The sequence below is a fragment of the Bos grunniens genome, chromosome 3 (assembly GCF_055505025.1).
Source record: "Bos grunniens cultivar Pamir isolate PY7600 chromosome 3, Bosgru_T2T1.0, whole genome shotgun sequence".
Lineage (NCBI taxonomy): Eukaryota > Metazoa > Chordata > Mammalia > Artiodactyla > Bovidae > Bos > Bos grunniens.
The window spans coordinates 81,603,463-81,618,320 of NC_141167.1; the positions used below are offsets into that span (position 1 = coordinate 81,603,463).

A 14,858-nucleotide genomic window follows, 5' to 3' on the forward strand; every position below is an offset into this window, starting at 1 on the left:
GAGCCTGAACAATTTGTTCAGTCTCTCTAAGCCTTAGTTCCTTTATGTGTGCAAAGTTTCTGCAATGATTAGAGTAGACTATATTATACAATTTCTGACATAATGTTCATTTGTTTTAAAAAAAATCAATGTGGACATGACCCAAGCTACACCAGTGTCTTACACAATACCTGAATTTTAGAGTCTGTATGTTGCAAACATTTATTGATTATGCTATTTGTTTTGCAAGGACCATTAACTATGAAGTCTACCCTTAAGAAAATTTGTTCCAGAATCATGGCCATATAAATATTTACTTTTTACAGAATTAATCAAATATCACTTATTAATATCATATAAGTTCAAAAACTATCATAGAGAATAGTCCTACCTTACTATCAAGATAAACTTCATAAAGATGCTTTATGCATCTGAAAGGAAGAATAGTTACTAGGTATTCAAGGGTGATAGAAGGGAACTTGAAAATACTTGAAAGTCATGAAGGAATAAAGTTGCTTGTAAAATATAAAAGAATTTTAGTTTTGCAATGGATGGGTGTTAGGGACCGTGTTTGTGTTTCACTCCACCACAAAATTCAGATGTTGATACGCTACCTCTCAGTGGGATGATATTAGGCAATGACACCTTTGGGAAGTAATTATGTTAAGGTAAAGTCATGAGAGTGAAGCTCCCCTGATAGAATTAGTGTCCTTGTAAGAAGCAAAAAAGTGTAAAATTCTCAATGGTCTATACCATGTGAGGATACAGGAAGAAAATGTCCATCTGTGATCATGGAAGGGAGCTTTCACCAGACACTGGATTTCTGATATTTTGATCTTGGGTTCCCCAGACTCCACGAATGTGAGAAATAAACATTTAATTATAAGCCATCCAGTCTATGGTATTCTTGTTACAGCAGCTTGAACTAAATTATAATTTTTTAAAAAATTTGAATATAGAGATTATTCACAAAGTGGGTTGGAGAAAGGACTGAAGCAGAGCATTAGGATTCATAGAGTGCTCTTGGTATTTCCTCCACGAAGCTAGTACTTCATTTTTCCTCATCTTAGTAAATGGTGTCACCAAATACCCACTTCTTTAGTTTTTCTCTTTCCCTTATTCTTGAGCTCTAATCTATCTGTAAACCTATTGCCTTTTTACCTGTGAAATGTGTTCTGTCACTGCCCCAGTCCAAACCATTTACTTCTTTCCTAGACCACTGAAAAAGCCTACTGATCTGTTTGCCTCTATTCTTGTCTTCCTATAAGCTACTTTCTTCACAGCAGAGCACTAATTATTTTTAAAAGCTAATCAGAATCTTTTAGGTCCCTTTATTTGACCCTCAGTGGCCTTCTCTTTCATTATATTCCATAGGGCCCTACATGATCTGGCCTATTTCTCTTGACCTCATCTTGTTTTCCTCTCCGCTTTGCCACCTGCTTTAGTTGCACTGACTTTTATTTATTTTATTTTATCTTTTTAGTGTCATTTGAGTATTCTTAGCTTTTTCCTACTTTGGGCTTTTACTATTGCACTTTCTTCTAACTAGATTACTCTTTTTCTGATCTTAAAATAACTGCCTTCTTCTAATCTTTCAAATTCTACCTGAAAATCACTTTGTCAAAGGTACCTTCCCTGACTATTCAGTCTAAAATACACTGATGGTGAAGTCATTTTCTATTTTATTACACTGTTATTTAATACTAGTTCTTATTGTCATCTTACATTGTTTTACTATTATCTACTCATGTATTTTCTTTCTTTTCCACTATAATGTAAGTTGCTTGAGAACAGTATCTTGTCTGTCTTGTTCATCATTGTATCCTGAATATTATCCATGTTCTTAGCAAAAAAACAGACACTTAGTTAATGCTTGTTGAATGACTAGATTAACTTTTTTCCACCAGTACTATATTCTGTCTAGTAGAATTTCATGTATATTAAGAAGGAAAATGGATGTGAATTTATTAACAGTGTTTTATCATATATAAGAGATACTCGGTTATAAGAAATAAGAGGGGGAAAAAAGCCACACTCTACTGCTACAGCCAATGCATTAAGCACAGGATTTGATGAAGAGGGGAGGAAGGAAACTCTGTTTCCTCAATTCACGGTCATTCATCTTCCAAGTGGTTTCTTAAATCTTGGTGCAGAAAGTTAAATGATTACAAATTTTGGTTGAGGGTAAAACCAGAATGGAATTGAATAGTCTGTTTTTGTTTTGTTTTATTTTTTGAAACTGAAATGTTACGAATATTTGAAATATTTTGACTGTGAATTCAGTTGACTCCAATTGTTTTTTCCTTCTATTAATAGAGGACTTCAGAAATAAGGTCTAATCCTAGCTAAGTAATGCATGATTATGAACTTTATATATATTTTAATATTCTCTCAATAAGGAAAACATTGTTATAAAAGGTCATTTAGGTCACGACTCTCCAAACTCCCAGCCATGGACCAGTACCAGTACCAGTCCATGACCTATTAGGAACTGGGTCTCATAGCAAGAGGTGTGTACAGCTTATGAGCCAACAAGGCTTCATCTGCCACTCCCCATTGCTCCCAACACTTGAATTACCACCTGTACCATCCCCCACCCCTGGTAGCCATGGAAAAATTGTCTTCCATGAAACAAGACCCTGGTACCAAAAATGTTGGTGACCGCTGATTTAGGTGGTATTCCTATGAGATTTTATGGATGTTCTTCATCCATTTAATGTTATTATTAATAGTTCTGTTCAGATTATGAATAAAGAGTCTGTGGTCCAAGTGTTTATTCATGTTAACATTTACTTTGTAAAATATTCTTCTTACAGGAATACAGATAGTTGCTGGAAAGAACACTGACAACTTCAATGCAAAATGAAGTTCTTTCTGTTGCTTTCAGTCATTGTGTTCTGCTGGGCTCAGTATGCCCCACACACCAAAACTGGACGGACATCTATTGTCCATCTGTTTGAGTGGCGCTGGGTCGATATTGCTCTTGAATGTGAGCGATACTTAGCCCCCAAAGGATTTGGAGGGGTTCAGGTGAGTATTGTTCATTGTATAAGTTGCAGACTTTGCTGTGCTGAGAGTAAGTGGTAGTATCCTCTGTGTCTGAAAGCTGGGACAACATTTTACCTCACAATTAAAGTACTCTAAGTAAAACAGTTTTCTGAGGGAAAAAAAAAATTGAAATTGTTGGCGACTTTGTTTTATTTCTAAGATAATTTTTTTCACCAGGATATTCAATAGTTGCAAAGAAATGTAGCTGCAAATACAAAGATTCAGAAGTAATTTTAGACTATTGATTAGTTTCTAAAATATTCAGTGATATAAAGTAAGCCATAATTTGATGCTTATTAAGCTTGTTTTATTTGTAGATCTCCCCACCCAGTGAAAATGCTGTGATTACTGACCCTTCAAGACCTTGGTGGGAAAGATACCAACCAGTTAGCTACAAGTTATGTACAAGATCAGGAAATGAAAGTGAATTCAAAGACATGGTGACTAGATGTAACAATGTTGGTGTAAGTGAATTAAAGTTTTCTTTAAACATATTATATAGAAAAATAATTTATCTCTCTTGCCTCTTGTTCCTTTTAAGCAGAATAATTTTCATATATTTTGAAATTTTACTTCATACTTTAGCTACAAATAAATTTTATATTTTTTTAATTTTATATTTTAAAAATATAAAATTTAGTTGTTACCTAATATTCAGCTTTTTTAATTATTTGTATATATGCCATTTGTCCACTAAAGAAGATGAAGGAAAAGTTTAAGGCCACAAGCTTAAAGCAAAATAGCAAGTTTTAACCCCTTTTTCTGTACACATTCCTCGGAAATACTTTTCCAGTTTTGAATAGGAAATTCTACTTATAATATTTACTGATAGGTTCATGTGACTTGTTTCTCCACCCATAATCCCAGGTCTTCCTTCCCACAGGTTTTATGATGATATGTAATTATTTTCTCTTTGACAAGGAGGATAATGAGAGACAATACCTAATTTTATTTCTTCTGATCCTAAATAGATACTAGAGGCTGGCTTCTGTTTTTTAGAATGACCCATGTAATTTCAAAAATCAATAATCTCTCCTTCCTCAACTGATTCTGATCTCCTGCCAATAATAGTGTCTTTGCATTTTTTTCATAGTTTGGGGTTCATTTAATTTATCATACTCAGCGCTTACGCGGTCATGTCTGACCCGTTGCAAGCCTATGGACTATAGCCCGCCAGTCTCCTTGGTCCATGGAATTTTCCAGGCAAGAATACTGGAGTGGGTTACCATTTCCTTCTCCAGGGGATCTTCTCTGACCCAGGGATCGATCTCATGTCTCCTGCATCTCCTGCATTGCAGGCAGGTTCTTTACTGCTTGAGCCATTTGACCAAGTGGCTGGAATGCATGTAGGGCTTCAGTTCACAATGCTTTCTTTTACACTTGACTGTTGCTTTTCTAAGATGGTAAGTTATAAAATAACAAATATTTTGGAGTGTCATCAATGTGCTATAAACTCTAAATAATAATATAAATTTCTACCTCTGTAAGCCAAACTGAAATAGAAATTTTTCTTTCAGGTTCGCATTTATGTGGATGCTGTAATTAATCATATGACTGGAAGTGGTGTGAGTGCGGGAACGAGCAGTACTTGTGGAAGTTACTTCAACCCTGGAACTAGGGATTTCCCAGCAGTCCCATACTCTGGATGGGATTTTAATGATGAAAAATGTAATACTGGAAATGGAGAAATTAAAAGCTATGATGTTGCTTATCAGGTACTTAGAAAAAACGAGCTATCTATGCTTTTTATTATCCACATGTAGTTTACTGATCTCCATTTTAAATGTTAGTTTAGATTGTTTAGAAAAACAAGATTCCAAGTCTGACTGTTAAAAATAATAATTTCAAATCAATATTTAAAACATTTTCTGAAATCTAATTTTTCACAATGAAAAATGTCATCCACTGCATTTTCTACATTCTCTATTTTTATAATGAAAAATATTTCTAAGGTATGTCCATAGTAGGATGTCAGTAACTTAAGAGACCAGTGCAAAGAAGGCACTATAGAAATATCTATGAATATTAATGAATAAATGAAAATAATTAAATGGATTCTCAGGCGGAGGTGATGTTCCAAGGATCAATCACAAAGTTTTACTTCTGTAGGTCAGAGATTGTCGTCTGGTTGGTCTTCTTGATCTTGCATTGGCGAAAGATTACGTGCGCTCCACAGTTGCTGAATATCTAAACCGACTCATTGACATTGGTGTAGCAGGGTTCCGAATTGATGCTTCTAAGCACATGTGGCCTGGAGACATAAAGGCAGTTTTGGATAAACTGCATAATCTAAACACAAGCTGGTTCCCTGAAGGAAGTAGACCTTTCATTTACCAGGAGGTATGTCAATACATGTGTATGCTAAGTCACTTCAGTCTTATCTGACTCTTTGCAACTCTATGGATCGTGTCCATATAAAACAATACCATTTATTATTCATCAGAGTATAATTCATCAGTATTCATCAATAATTTATCAGAAAATAAATGGCAGATTTCATTAAAAACACAGTTTCTGTAGATTAATGGATGAATCATTTATATAGAAGAGTGTTCCTTAACCTCCTTTTATTCAGACTGTATGTTTATCATAAGAGGTTTTTTATGCAAGTTCTGATAATTTATATAGGTTGCAAAAATCTCTATGTCATATAATGTCCCCAGAAGTCATTATAGAAGACAGATAATAATATAGTAATTGTCTTAAGACAGGTTATCTGACTTTAAATCTTGGCTAGAGCACTATTTAGATGTATAGTAAATTGATCAACCTGAGGAGCAATTTTTTCAAAATTTATCAAAAAGAATAATGATAATGGTTATATCTTTATATTATTTGGAGAATTAAAGAGGTAATATTTATCAAACACTGAGAAATATTGTCAGCCAGGCATTAAGTGCTATATAAATATGAGCTACTTTTATCATTTATGATTAAGACTAATTTGGACAGCATTCTTACAGGACAACAGGTTACTTTGTCATGCTCCTTTTAATACTGTAGTATATATTTTAGCAAAGAAAAATAAGAATTTTGATATAAGGAAAACTATTTGGGGCATTTCATAAAAATAGATAAAGCTATTTTCTATATAATTTTAACTTATTAGTTAAAATTCTTTCTTAAATGATATTTTTTTCTTCATTTCTATGAGGTAATTGATCTGGGTGGTGAGACAATTACAAGCAGTGATTACTTTGGAAATGGCCATGTGACAGAATTTAAGTATGGTGTGAAACTAGGCACAGTTCTACGCAAGTGGAGTGGAGAGAAGATGGCTTACTTAAAGTAAATGAAATATGATTTATCCTTTGAATTATTTCACAGATTTATTTGTGATATTACCCCAGCATGAGTTTTCTTCTTAATACATTTTATTTAGACAACTTTCAAGGATTCATTTATTAATAACAAGTGTTATACTTCCCTAACTGCTAAGGGATCATCATCATTATTTAGAATGTCAATCACAAAGAGGTGCTTTTTGAGATCCAAAGCATAATCTAGAGATTTTAATCTGTGATTTTGATCTAGAGATCTCAACATGACTCTACTAGATTTGACTAATGTTTGCATATAATTTTCAAGCCCAGGTTATTGTTAAAATGATTCTATAATTTATGAATGGCTTCCTACAATGAAGCCATGCTATAGAATTACATATATTAATCAACTAATTGATTTCAAATATTAACATTATAACAATATAATACTGAAGGCTTATTTAAACCCAGTTTCTCATTCTGTATAGTATGATAGTGGATGTTGGTCCTTCTAAAGCCCATCTAAATTATAATATACTGAAAATTTTAAAATATCTTTTATAACAAAAATCTTATATCTGTAACATGAATGTAATTTAAGTAATTCCTACATATATACATGCATGGAATATATTCCTAGATAAAATTAAGGTTCTTTCAGTTTTTAAGTATCAAAAAAGACACATTTTTCATTTTTACCAAGAATTTTATTGAACAACATATTCACCATTTAGTTCCACTATCTTCTGCCAGGCAACTTCATAATTTTATCTATTATACAGTATCTACTTTTCATTCTTTGTTGCAATTTTGTTTTTATTTATTTATTTTTTAATTAAATTTTATTTTATTATTATTATTATTTTTTTTTTTTACTTTACAATATTCTGTTGGTTTTGCCATACATCAACATGCATCCACCATGGGTGTACACGTGTTCCCCATCCTGAACCCCCCTCCCACCTCCCTCTCCATACCATCCCTCTGGGTCATCCCAGTGCACCAGCCCTAAGCTTCTTGTATCCTGCATCGAACCTGGACTTGCGATTCATTTCTTATATGATATTATACATGTTTTAATGCCATTCTCCCAAATCATCCCCCTCTCCCTCTCCCACAGAGTCCAAAAGACTGTTCTATACGTCTGTGTCTCTTTTGCTGTCTCACATACAGGGTTGTCGTTACCATCTTTCTAAATTCCATATATATGCGTTAGTATACTGTATTGGTGTTTTTCTTTCTGGCAGTTTTGTTTTTAAAATGGAATTTTTTATTTATGTCTAATTAGAGAACTGCATGCAGAAATATAATCAAGAAGTTTTTTTCCCCACTTAACGATGTGGAACCCAAATATCAAAGCGATTAACCTAACCACGCTGGTACAAATGATTTTCAGTTCCTGATTTGGGTATTTTGAATGTGTTGGCTATCACATGTGTGGTATAACATTGATTGCTCTCAAAAGTGTCTCAATTTGATTACTATAAACTTCATCTGGTCTACTAGACCATGGAACATCATCTAGTGTGGAATCTCAAACATGAAGATAATGTAGTTTAAAAAAAAAAAAACGATATAAATTCCTCCTTTTCCTCTGGCTTAATGAATATCATTTATTCAGTATAAAATCTTTATATGTTCCACATGTTAAGAATAAATGTACATTAAATCTTGAAAAAAAAAAAAAGAAACTTTGTAAAACTTCACAAAAATTTGCACTTTTGACACATTCAATCAGTAACAGTGCCTTCTCCATAACCTGCTCAAATCGTTTTTTGCATTTCTGCTGCTGCTGCGTCACTTTAGTTGTGTCCGACTCTGTGTGACCCCAGAGATGGCAGCCCACCAGGCTCCTCTGTCCCTGGGATTCTCCAGGCAAGAACACTGGAATGGGTTGCCATTTCCTTCTCCAATGCATGAAAGTGAAAAGTGAAAGTGAAGTCGCTCAGTTGTGTCCGACCCTTAGCGACCCCATGGACTGCAGCCTACCAGGCTCCTCCACCCATGGGATTTTCCAGGCAAGAGTACTGGAGTGGGGTGCCACTGCCTTCTCCTTTTGCATTTCAGTTGCATTTAAATGTTTCTTGAAATAGTGGGCTTCCCTGATAGCTCAGTTGGTAAAGAATCCACCTGCAATGCAGGGGACCCCAATTCGATTTCTGGATTGGGAAGATCTGCTGGAGAAGGGATAGGCTACCCACTCCAGTATTCTTGGGCTTCCCTTGTGACTCAGCTGGTAAAGAATCTGCCTGCAATGTGGGAGACCTGGGTTCTATCACTGTGTTGGGAAGATCCCCTGGAGAAGGGAAAGGCTACCCACTCCAGTATTCTGGCCTAGAGAATTCCCTGGTCTGTATAGTCCATGGGGCCTCTAAGAGTCGGACATGACTATAATGAAGCATGGTATGCCAAAAATGCTGCTTTTTCTCTGCATCATTAATATTAAAATGGCTAACAAAAACTCACCAATTTTGATATTTTTTTTTTAAATGCATACTGCTATGACAGCTGTCACAACACAATCTAACTAAGTTGTTTCAGTTGAAAGATAACTAAGCACTACTAGAGCCATCTAATGGCAAAAACCAAATGCAACCCAATATATCTATATATATTATATTTTAAAAGCCTTGAGAATAATTGTTTAATTAGAGAGAGCATTTCATTACAGGGTGCTATAGTGAAAGGAATACACATTTAGGTTATTCTAAAGTCATTGTAAAAGAATGCATATATGTGTTTTTAAGATTTGTTTTTTAATAGGAACTGGGGAGAAGGCTGGGGTTTCATGCCTTCTGACAGGGCACTTGTCTTTGTTGATAACCATGACAATCAGCGAGGGCATGGAGCTGGGGGAGCATCTATTCTTACATTCTGGGATGCTAGGTAAGAAACAAAGTTCTCCATTTTTAAACCTACATTTTAATAACGTTAAAAATATTATTTTCTTCTATAATGTTATAATTTTATGCCTTTTAGACTGTACAAAATGGGAGTTGGATTTATGCTCGCTCATCCCTATGGATTTACACGAGTAATGTCAAGCTACCATTGGCCAAGACATTTTGAGGATGGAAAAGTGAGTTTTGGTGCTGTCCAAAATATCTTTTTCTCAAACAAAAATAATTAATTTTGGTTTAATTTCTCATGATGGTATTACATTCACTAGTTTATCAAATATTTATTAAGTGTAAATCTGATATAGTGCTCTTTTAACAATGCAGTGGATATTTAAAAATCAAAAATGAATGGTCTCTGTTGACAGAGTATGTAGGTTGTTTCAAACTATAACAAATATACACTCTCAGCCAACCGGCCTACAAAAAAAAATACCCCTTAAAAATAAGGATACAGTGAGTAAAATGTATATTAAGGTATTTGGAAATTTAGTGAAGTTTACTTTTCAAACTGGAGATTTCAAATGTAGCATCATACAGCAACTTCATACCTCAAGGGGTATGAAGGGTATGAAGATAGATATTTCTCTAATTTCTAGTAGGTCCTTTTCAAGTTTAGAAGTCCACTACTACTTTTTACAGCAACTCATTCTATTCTTAACAGCCTTAATATTTAAGTGTTCCTTTATATTGACCCAACTTATAATTTCCAGTACAATTAGTCTTTTTTTTATTTCTGATGTCAGGAGTCATGGCATATGTTCATTTTCCTTTCTCCATAACATTTGCAAGGCTTTTTCAAGACTTCTGCATGCTAACAACTCTTAGTTTTATCCGTCATTCATCATACCATATGATTTAAGACAGATATTGATAACCTTCCTTGACATAATCTGTCTTTTCCTATGATTATCTTTGAAAGTACCAGTCAGAAATTTGGTCAATTTAGTAAAGGATATTGTTATATTTTGATTAATATATTTATTGAAAAAAGGAGAATGAAATAAAATAATATGTATTTAGCAATTATCATCTGTAAAGCATTTTTACATATCTTATTCAATTTTTATAGAAACTTAAGTCATATCTTCATTTTATAGAAGAGGAAAGTGAGGCACAGAAGTTATGTGTATTAACTAAGTTTTCCTTGTTAGTAGTAACAGAACCTGTTACTTATTCTTAGTAATAGAACCTAAGAATAAGAATTTAAATCTTGCTTTTTCTAACAATAAAGTCCTTGCCATTTCAATGACATTATACTCACTTCCAATAGTGATATTGAAAAGTCATTGTAATTCCTTGGAAAGATAATGAGAGGGTTAAAAAAAATCATTCCCTTGTTTGAAATACGGCACTAGAGAATGAAAAGTTAGGGATAAGAGAAATTCAGTAAAAATACTGAGCAAGTTGGATAGTAAATGAAGACACTACAAAGACACAAATAGGACAGATTGGGTTCGGTGTACTAAATGAGTGGCTCAGATGGTAAAAATAAGGACACATGTAATGTTAAAAATGTAAGCTTTTATCAATAAATGGTGCTGGGAAAACTGGATAACTACATGTAAAAGAACGAAATTAGACCACTTCCTAACACCATTCAAAAATAAACCCAAAATGGATTAAAGACCTAAATGTAAGGCCAGAAACTATAAAACTCTTGGAGGAAAACATAGGCAGAACACTGACATAAATCACAGCAAGATCCTCTTTGACCCACCTCCTAGAGTAATGGAAATAAAAACAAAAATTAAAAAATGGCACCTAATCAAACTTAAAAGCTTTTGCACAGCAAAGGAAACTATAAACAAGATGAAAAGACAGCCATCAGAATGGGAGAAAATAATAGCAAATGAAGCAACTGACAGAGGATTAATCCCTAAAATACATAAGCAGCTCATGAAGCTCAATATCAGAACAAATAACTCAATAAAAAAAGATGGGGGGGACATAAGACCTAAACAGACATTTCTCTAGAGAACACATACAGATGGCCAGTAAACACATGAAAAGATGCTCAACATCACTTATTATTAAAGAAATGCAAATCAAAACTACAATGAGGTATCACCTCACATCAGTCAGAATGGCCATCACCAAAAGATCTATAATTGAATGCAGGAGAGGATGTGGAGAAAAGGGAACCTGCTTGCACTGTTGGTAGGAATGTAAATTGATACAGTAACTATGGAGAACACTATAGAGATTTCTTTAAAAATTAGGAATAAAATTATCATATGACCCAGCAATCCCACTACTGGGCATATACCCTGAGAAAACCATTATTAAAAAATACACATGTACCCCAATGTTCATAGCAACCCTATTTACAATAGACAGGACATGGAAGCAACCTAGATGTCCAGTGACAGATGAATAGATAAAGTTGTGGTACGTATACCCAATAGAATATTGCTCAGACATAAAAAGGAATGAATTTGAGTGAGTTAAACTGAGATGGATGAACCTAGAGCCTGTTATATACAGTGAAGTAAGTCAGAGAAAAATAGATATATTAATGCATATATGTGGAATCTAGAAAAATGGTATGTTTGAACCTATTTGCAGGGTAGGAAGAGACTTAGACATAGAGAAGAGACTTGTGGACACTGCAGGGGAAGGAGGGATGGAAAATTGAGAGTAACATTGAAACATACATCACCATATGTAAAATAGATAGCTAGTGGGAAGTTGCTGTATTATTAAGGGAGCTCAACCTACTGCTCTGTGACAATGTGGAAGGGTGGTATTGGAGGGTAGGGCATTCAGGAGGGAGGAGGCATGTGTATACTTGTGGCTGATTCATATTTTTAAGCAGCAGAAGCCAACACAACATTGTAAAGCAGTTTTCCTCCAATTAAAAAAAAATTGAGCTTTTAAAATTGATTTTTTTTTTTTTTTTGCTAATTGAGGATGTTAATGATTGGGTCGGGCCACCAAATAATAATGGAGTAATTAAAGAAGTTACTATTAATCCAGATACTACTTGTGGCAATGGCTGGGTCTGTGAACATCGATGGCGTCAAATAAGGTAGGAATACTTATTTAGACATATCCTCTAATAATAAACTTTCTTAACATTTTATTTTAAACTATTGAAGCAGTCATCATTATTTCACATGCTCTTTTTTTTTTTAGGAACATGGTTATATTCCGTAATGTGGTTGATGGACAACCTTTTACAAACTGGTGGGATAATGGTAGTAACCAAGTAGCTTTTGGAAGAGGAAACAAAGGATTCATTGTTTTCAACAATGATGACTGGTAAGTAAATATCAGTTAAAAATGATATTTTATGCTAATATTCTTGGTTTATTCTTTTCCTGCTCATTTGCTTTTTTCATCTCTGAAAAATTCTTTAGATGGCAGATTAAGAAAACATAATGATCAGAAAAGGCCAGAAGAAAAATGATGATGATGACTCTTATTCTTTTGAGCTCTGTTTATACGTACTTTCTTTTCTAAGTGGAGTTATTTTTTGTGCACTCTTGCATATCTTTGGTAGATATGATGCACATGTATATGCCCCTCATATAAAGTACACAGCATAGTTAATAAAAACTTTGTGAAATTTCTAGAAGAATGTCTTCTAGGGATTTTAAATCAATAATGGGAAAATGTTCCCTCTAGTCTGAAATATCTTTTTCTATAACTTTTTTTCACCTACTCTACTATCTGGTTTTTTGGTCTTCTTTTTCACTTTCCTGTCTCTTTGTGACAAATACTTTTTAAAGCATATATATAATGAATACATATAATACATATATAGGTCATTTAATCACCTCAGGAGATTTTTGAGTTTTTGTCTGAGACATCTCATACTGATTTTCATTTATGATACTTATAATTCTCTACCTCTAGCATACTGTTTCCCTTATAGAACTATAGCTCAGAAGACCTCTTTGCAGGCAGTTGCAATGTCTTAATCCAAGGCCAACTTCCATTCTTCTTAGCCCACTCTAGGCCGACATATATTTCACTGACAAAAAAATAAATAAAGTATATACTTATCTTCCCCAAGAATTCATTGCTAGTCCTTTGATGTCTGTCTTTTGTATGTCTGTCTTTTGTAGATGGGAGAAACAAGTTTATGAGACATCTTTATATTTTGAAACTGTATACTTCTTCATAGAAATGTGAGATTATTTTTATCTGCAACCTCAATTTATTTTAACTTCTTAAAAATTTTTTGAAGAAATAATCAAATTTAAATTCTTGAAAGTAATAAGTATATTCTTAAGTTCAGACAAAAGCAAATTAAAAATATTTGTGTTTACCAAAGGTAGTAATTTTCTCTAAGGGACATAAGTCACTCAAATCTTCACTGATACTCTTCAAACTTTTTTTTTTTCTATAAAATTTATTATTGACTAAGAAACTCTGAAGTCCTCTATAAGAATTTTGTTGGCTCTGATAAAACTATTTACATCCACCGAAGAGGTCTTTGTGTTTGAATTTTATTTTAATTGCGAAATTGACTGCTTAGAGTTCTATAGCACACAGTTAAACTATTTTAGAGACAGTCTCTAATCTTGATTTTACTTGTGGAGAATTCAAGTTAAATCTTAAATTTCATTTTTACAGGGCGTTATCTGCAACTTTGCAAACTGGTCTTCCTCCTGGTACATATTGTGATGTTATTTCTGGAGATAAAATTGGTGACAATTGTACAGGAATTGAAATCAATGTTTCTTGTGATGGTAATGCTTATTTTTCAATTAGTAACTCTGCTGAGGATCCATTTATTGCAATTCATACTGAATCTAAATTATAAAATTTAAATTAAATATATGTATATATATGCCCAGAGAAATAAAGTTTCTTTTATTATATATGTAATATGTAACTTTTCATGATTCATTAATTTTGGTAAAAGCTATAATAATCAACTTGAACAACTCAGAAAAGCATAAAAAATGATAATTATAAGTACAATCAACATTTTGTTTCATTTTAGAAGATTCTCATTATTTCTCAAAATAATTTCTAAGAACTCAGAAAGGCATGTTGAAAAATGTTTGTTGCCATTAACACCATTTGCCCAGCTATGTATCTTTAATCCACATCTGTATTTCTTACATAAAATGTTTCTAACAGCAGCACAGCATAGCTTATTTAATGATGATTCCCATACAGTCATACAGGTATAACACTTGGGTATTTTTCACAATATAAAGACCCTTTCATGGTTAAGAAATTAAAAAAATAAAATAAATTATGTAGTCTATAGTTCTTAATTCTCTTGAGCTCACAGGTATCTTCTCCTACTTTATATTCTTTCTTCTTTTTCTTTCCCTTTCATGTTAATAGCTTTAACATGATGATGATGTATGGCTTTTGTTCCATCTCTTAACCCCTAATGTGGATGTATGTTTAGGTAGGGCTTTCATGGCACCCTATACTCAGATTTTCTTCCTGATCTTTTAGCTATTTATTCTCCTTCACTTTGACTGTAAATTTGGAATTTGTTAAGTCTCTCATCTAGGGTTTCTTATAACTCTCAGTTGTTTTATTTTCATGATTGAATCAGAAAATAGAAGCCATATCTTGGAAACTCTCTTTTCACCCATAAATCTTGTATCTACATTTGCCCCTTTCATATTCTTCTTTCATCCTATCATAATGAGCATAGAGCACTTCATTTTACCGAAGTCCATGCCCTCCATTTTCA

At 33.4% G+C, this 14,858-nt stretch overlaps 1 protein-coding gene across 4 annotated transcripts in view; it reads left to right on the forward strand.

Moving 5' to 3' along the window:
- The window catches only part of LOC147375922 (alpha-amylase 2B-like), a 72,732-nt gene extending 58,706 nt beyond the window's left edge, over positions 1-14,026 (forward strand). For all 4 annotated transcript variants that reach the window (XM_086394458.1, XM_086394461.1, XM_086394459.1 and 1 more), the window contains 10 exons: positions 2,796-3,009; positions 3,345-3,491; positions 4,545-4,742; positions 5,137-5,367; positions 6,182-6,315; positions 9,054-9,176; positions 9,270-9,369; positions 12,100-12,218; positions 12,326-12,451; positions 13,772-14,026. In XM_086394458.1, the coding sequence (XP_086250584.1) occupies positions 2,842-3,009; positions 3,345-3,491; positions 4,545-4,742; positions 5,137-5,367; positions 6,182-6,315; positions 9,054-9,176; positions 9,270-9,369; positions 12,100-12,218; positions 12,326-12,451; positions 13,772-13,961 (1,536 nt within the window). In that variant the 5' untranslated portion in view covers positions 2,796-2,841 and the 3' untranslated portion in view covers positions 13,962-14,026. The remainder of the gene's footprint in view (positions 1-2,795; positions 3,010-3,344; positions 3,492-4,544; positions 4,743-5,136; positions 5,368-6,181; positions 6,316-9,053; positions 9,177-9,269; positions 9,370-12,099; positions 12,219-12,325; positions 12,452-13,771) is intronic.
- The last annotated feature ends 832 nt before the right edge of the window (positions 14,027-14,858 follow it).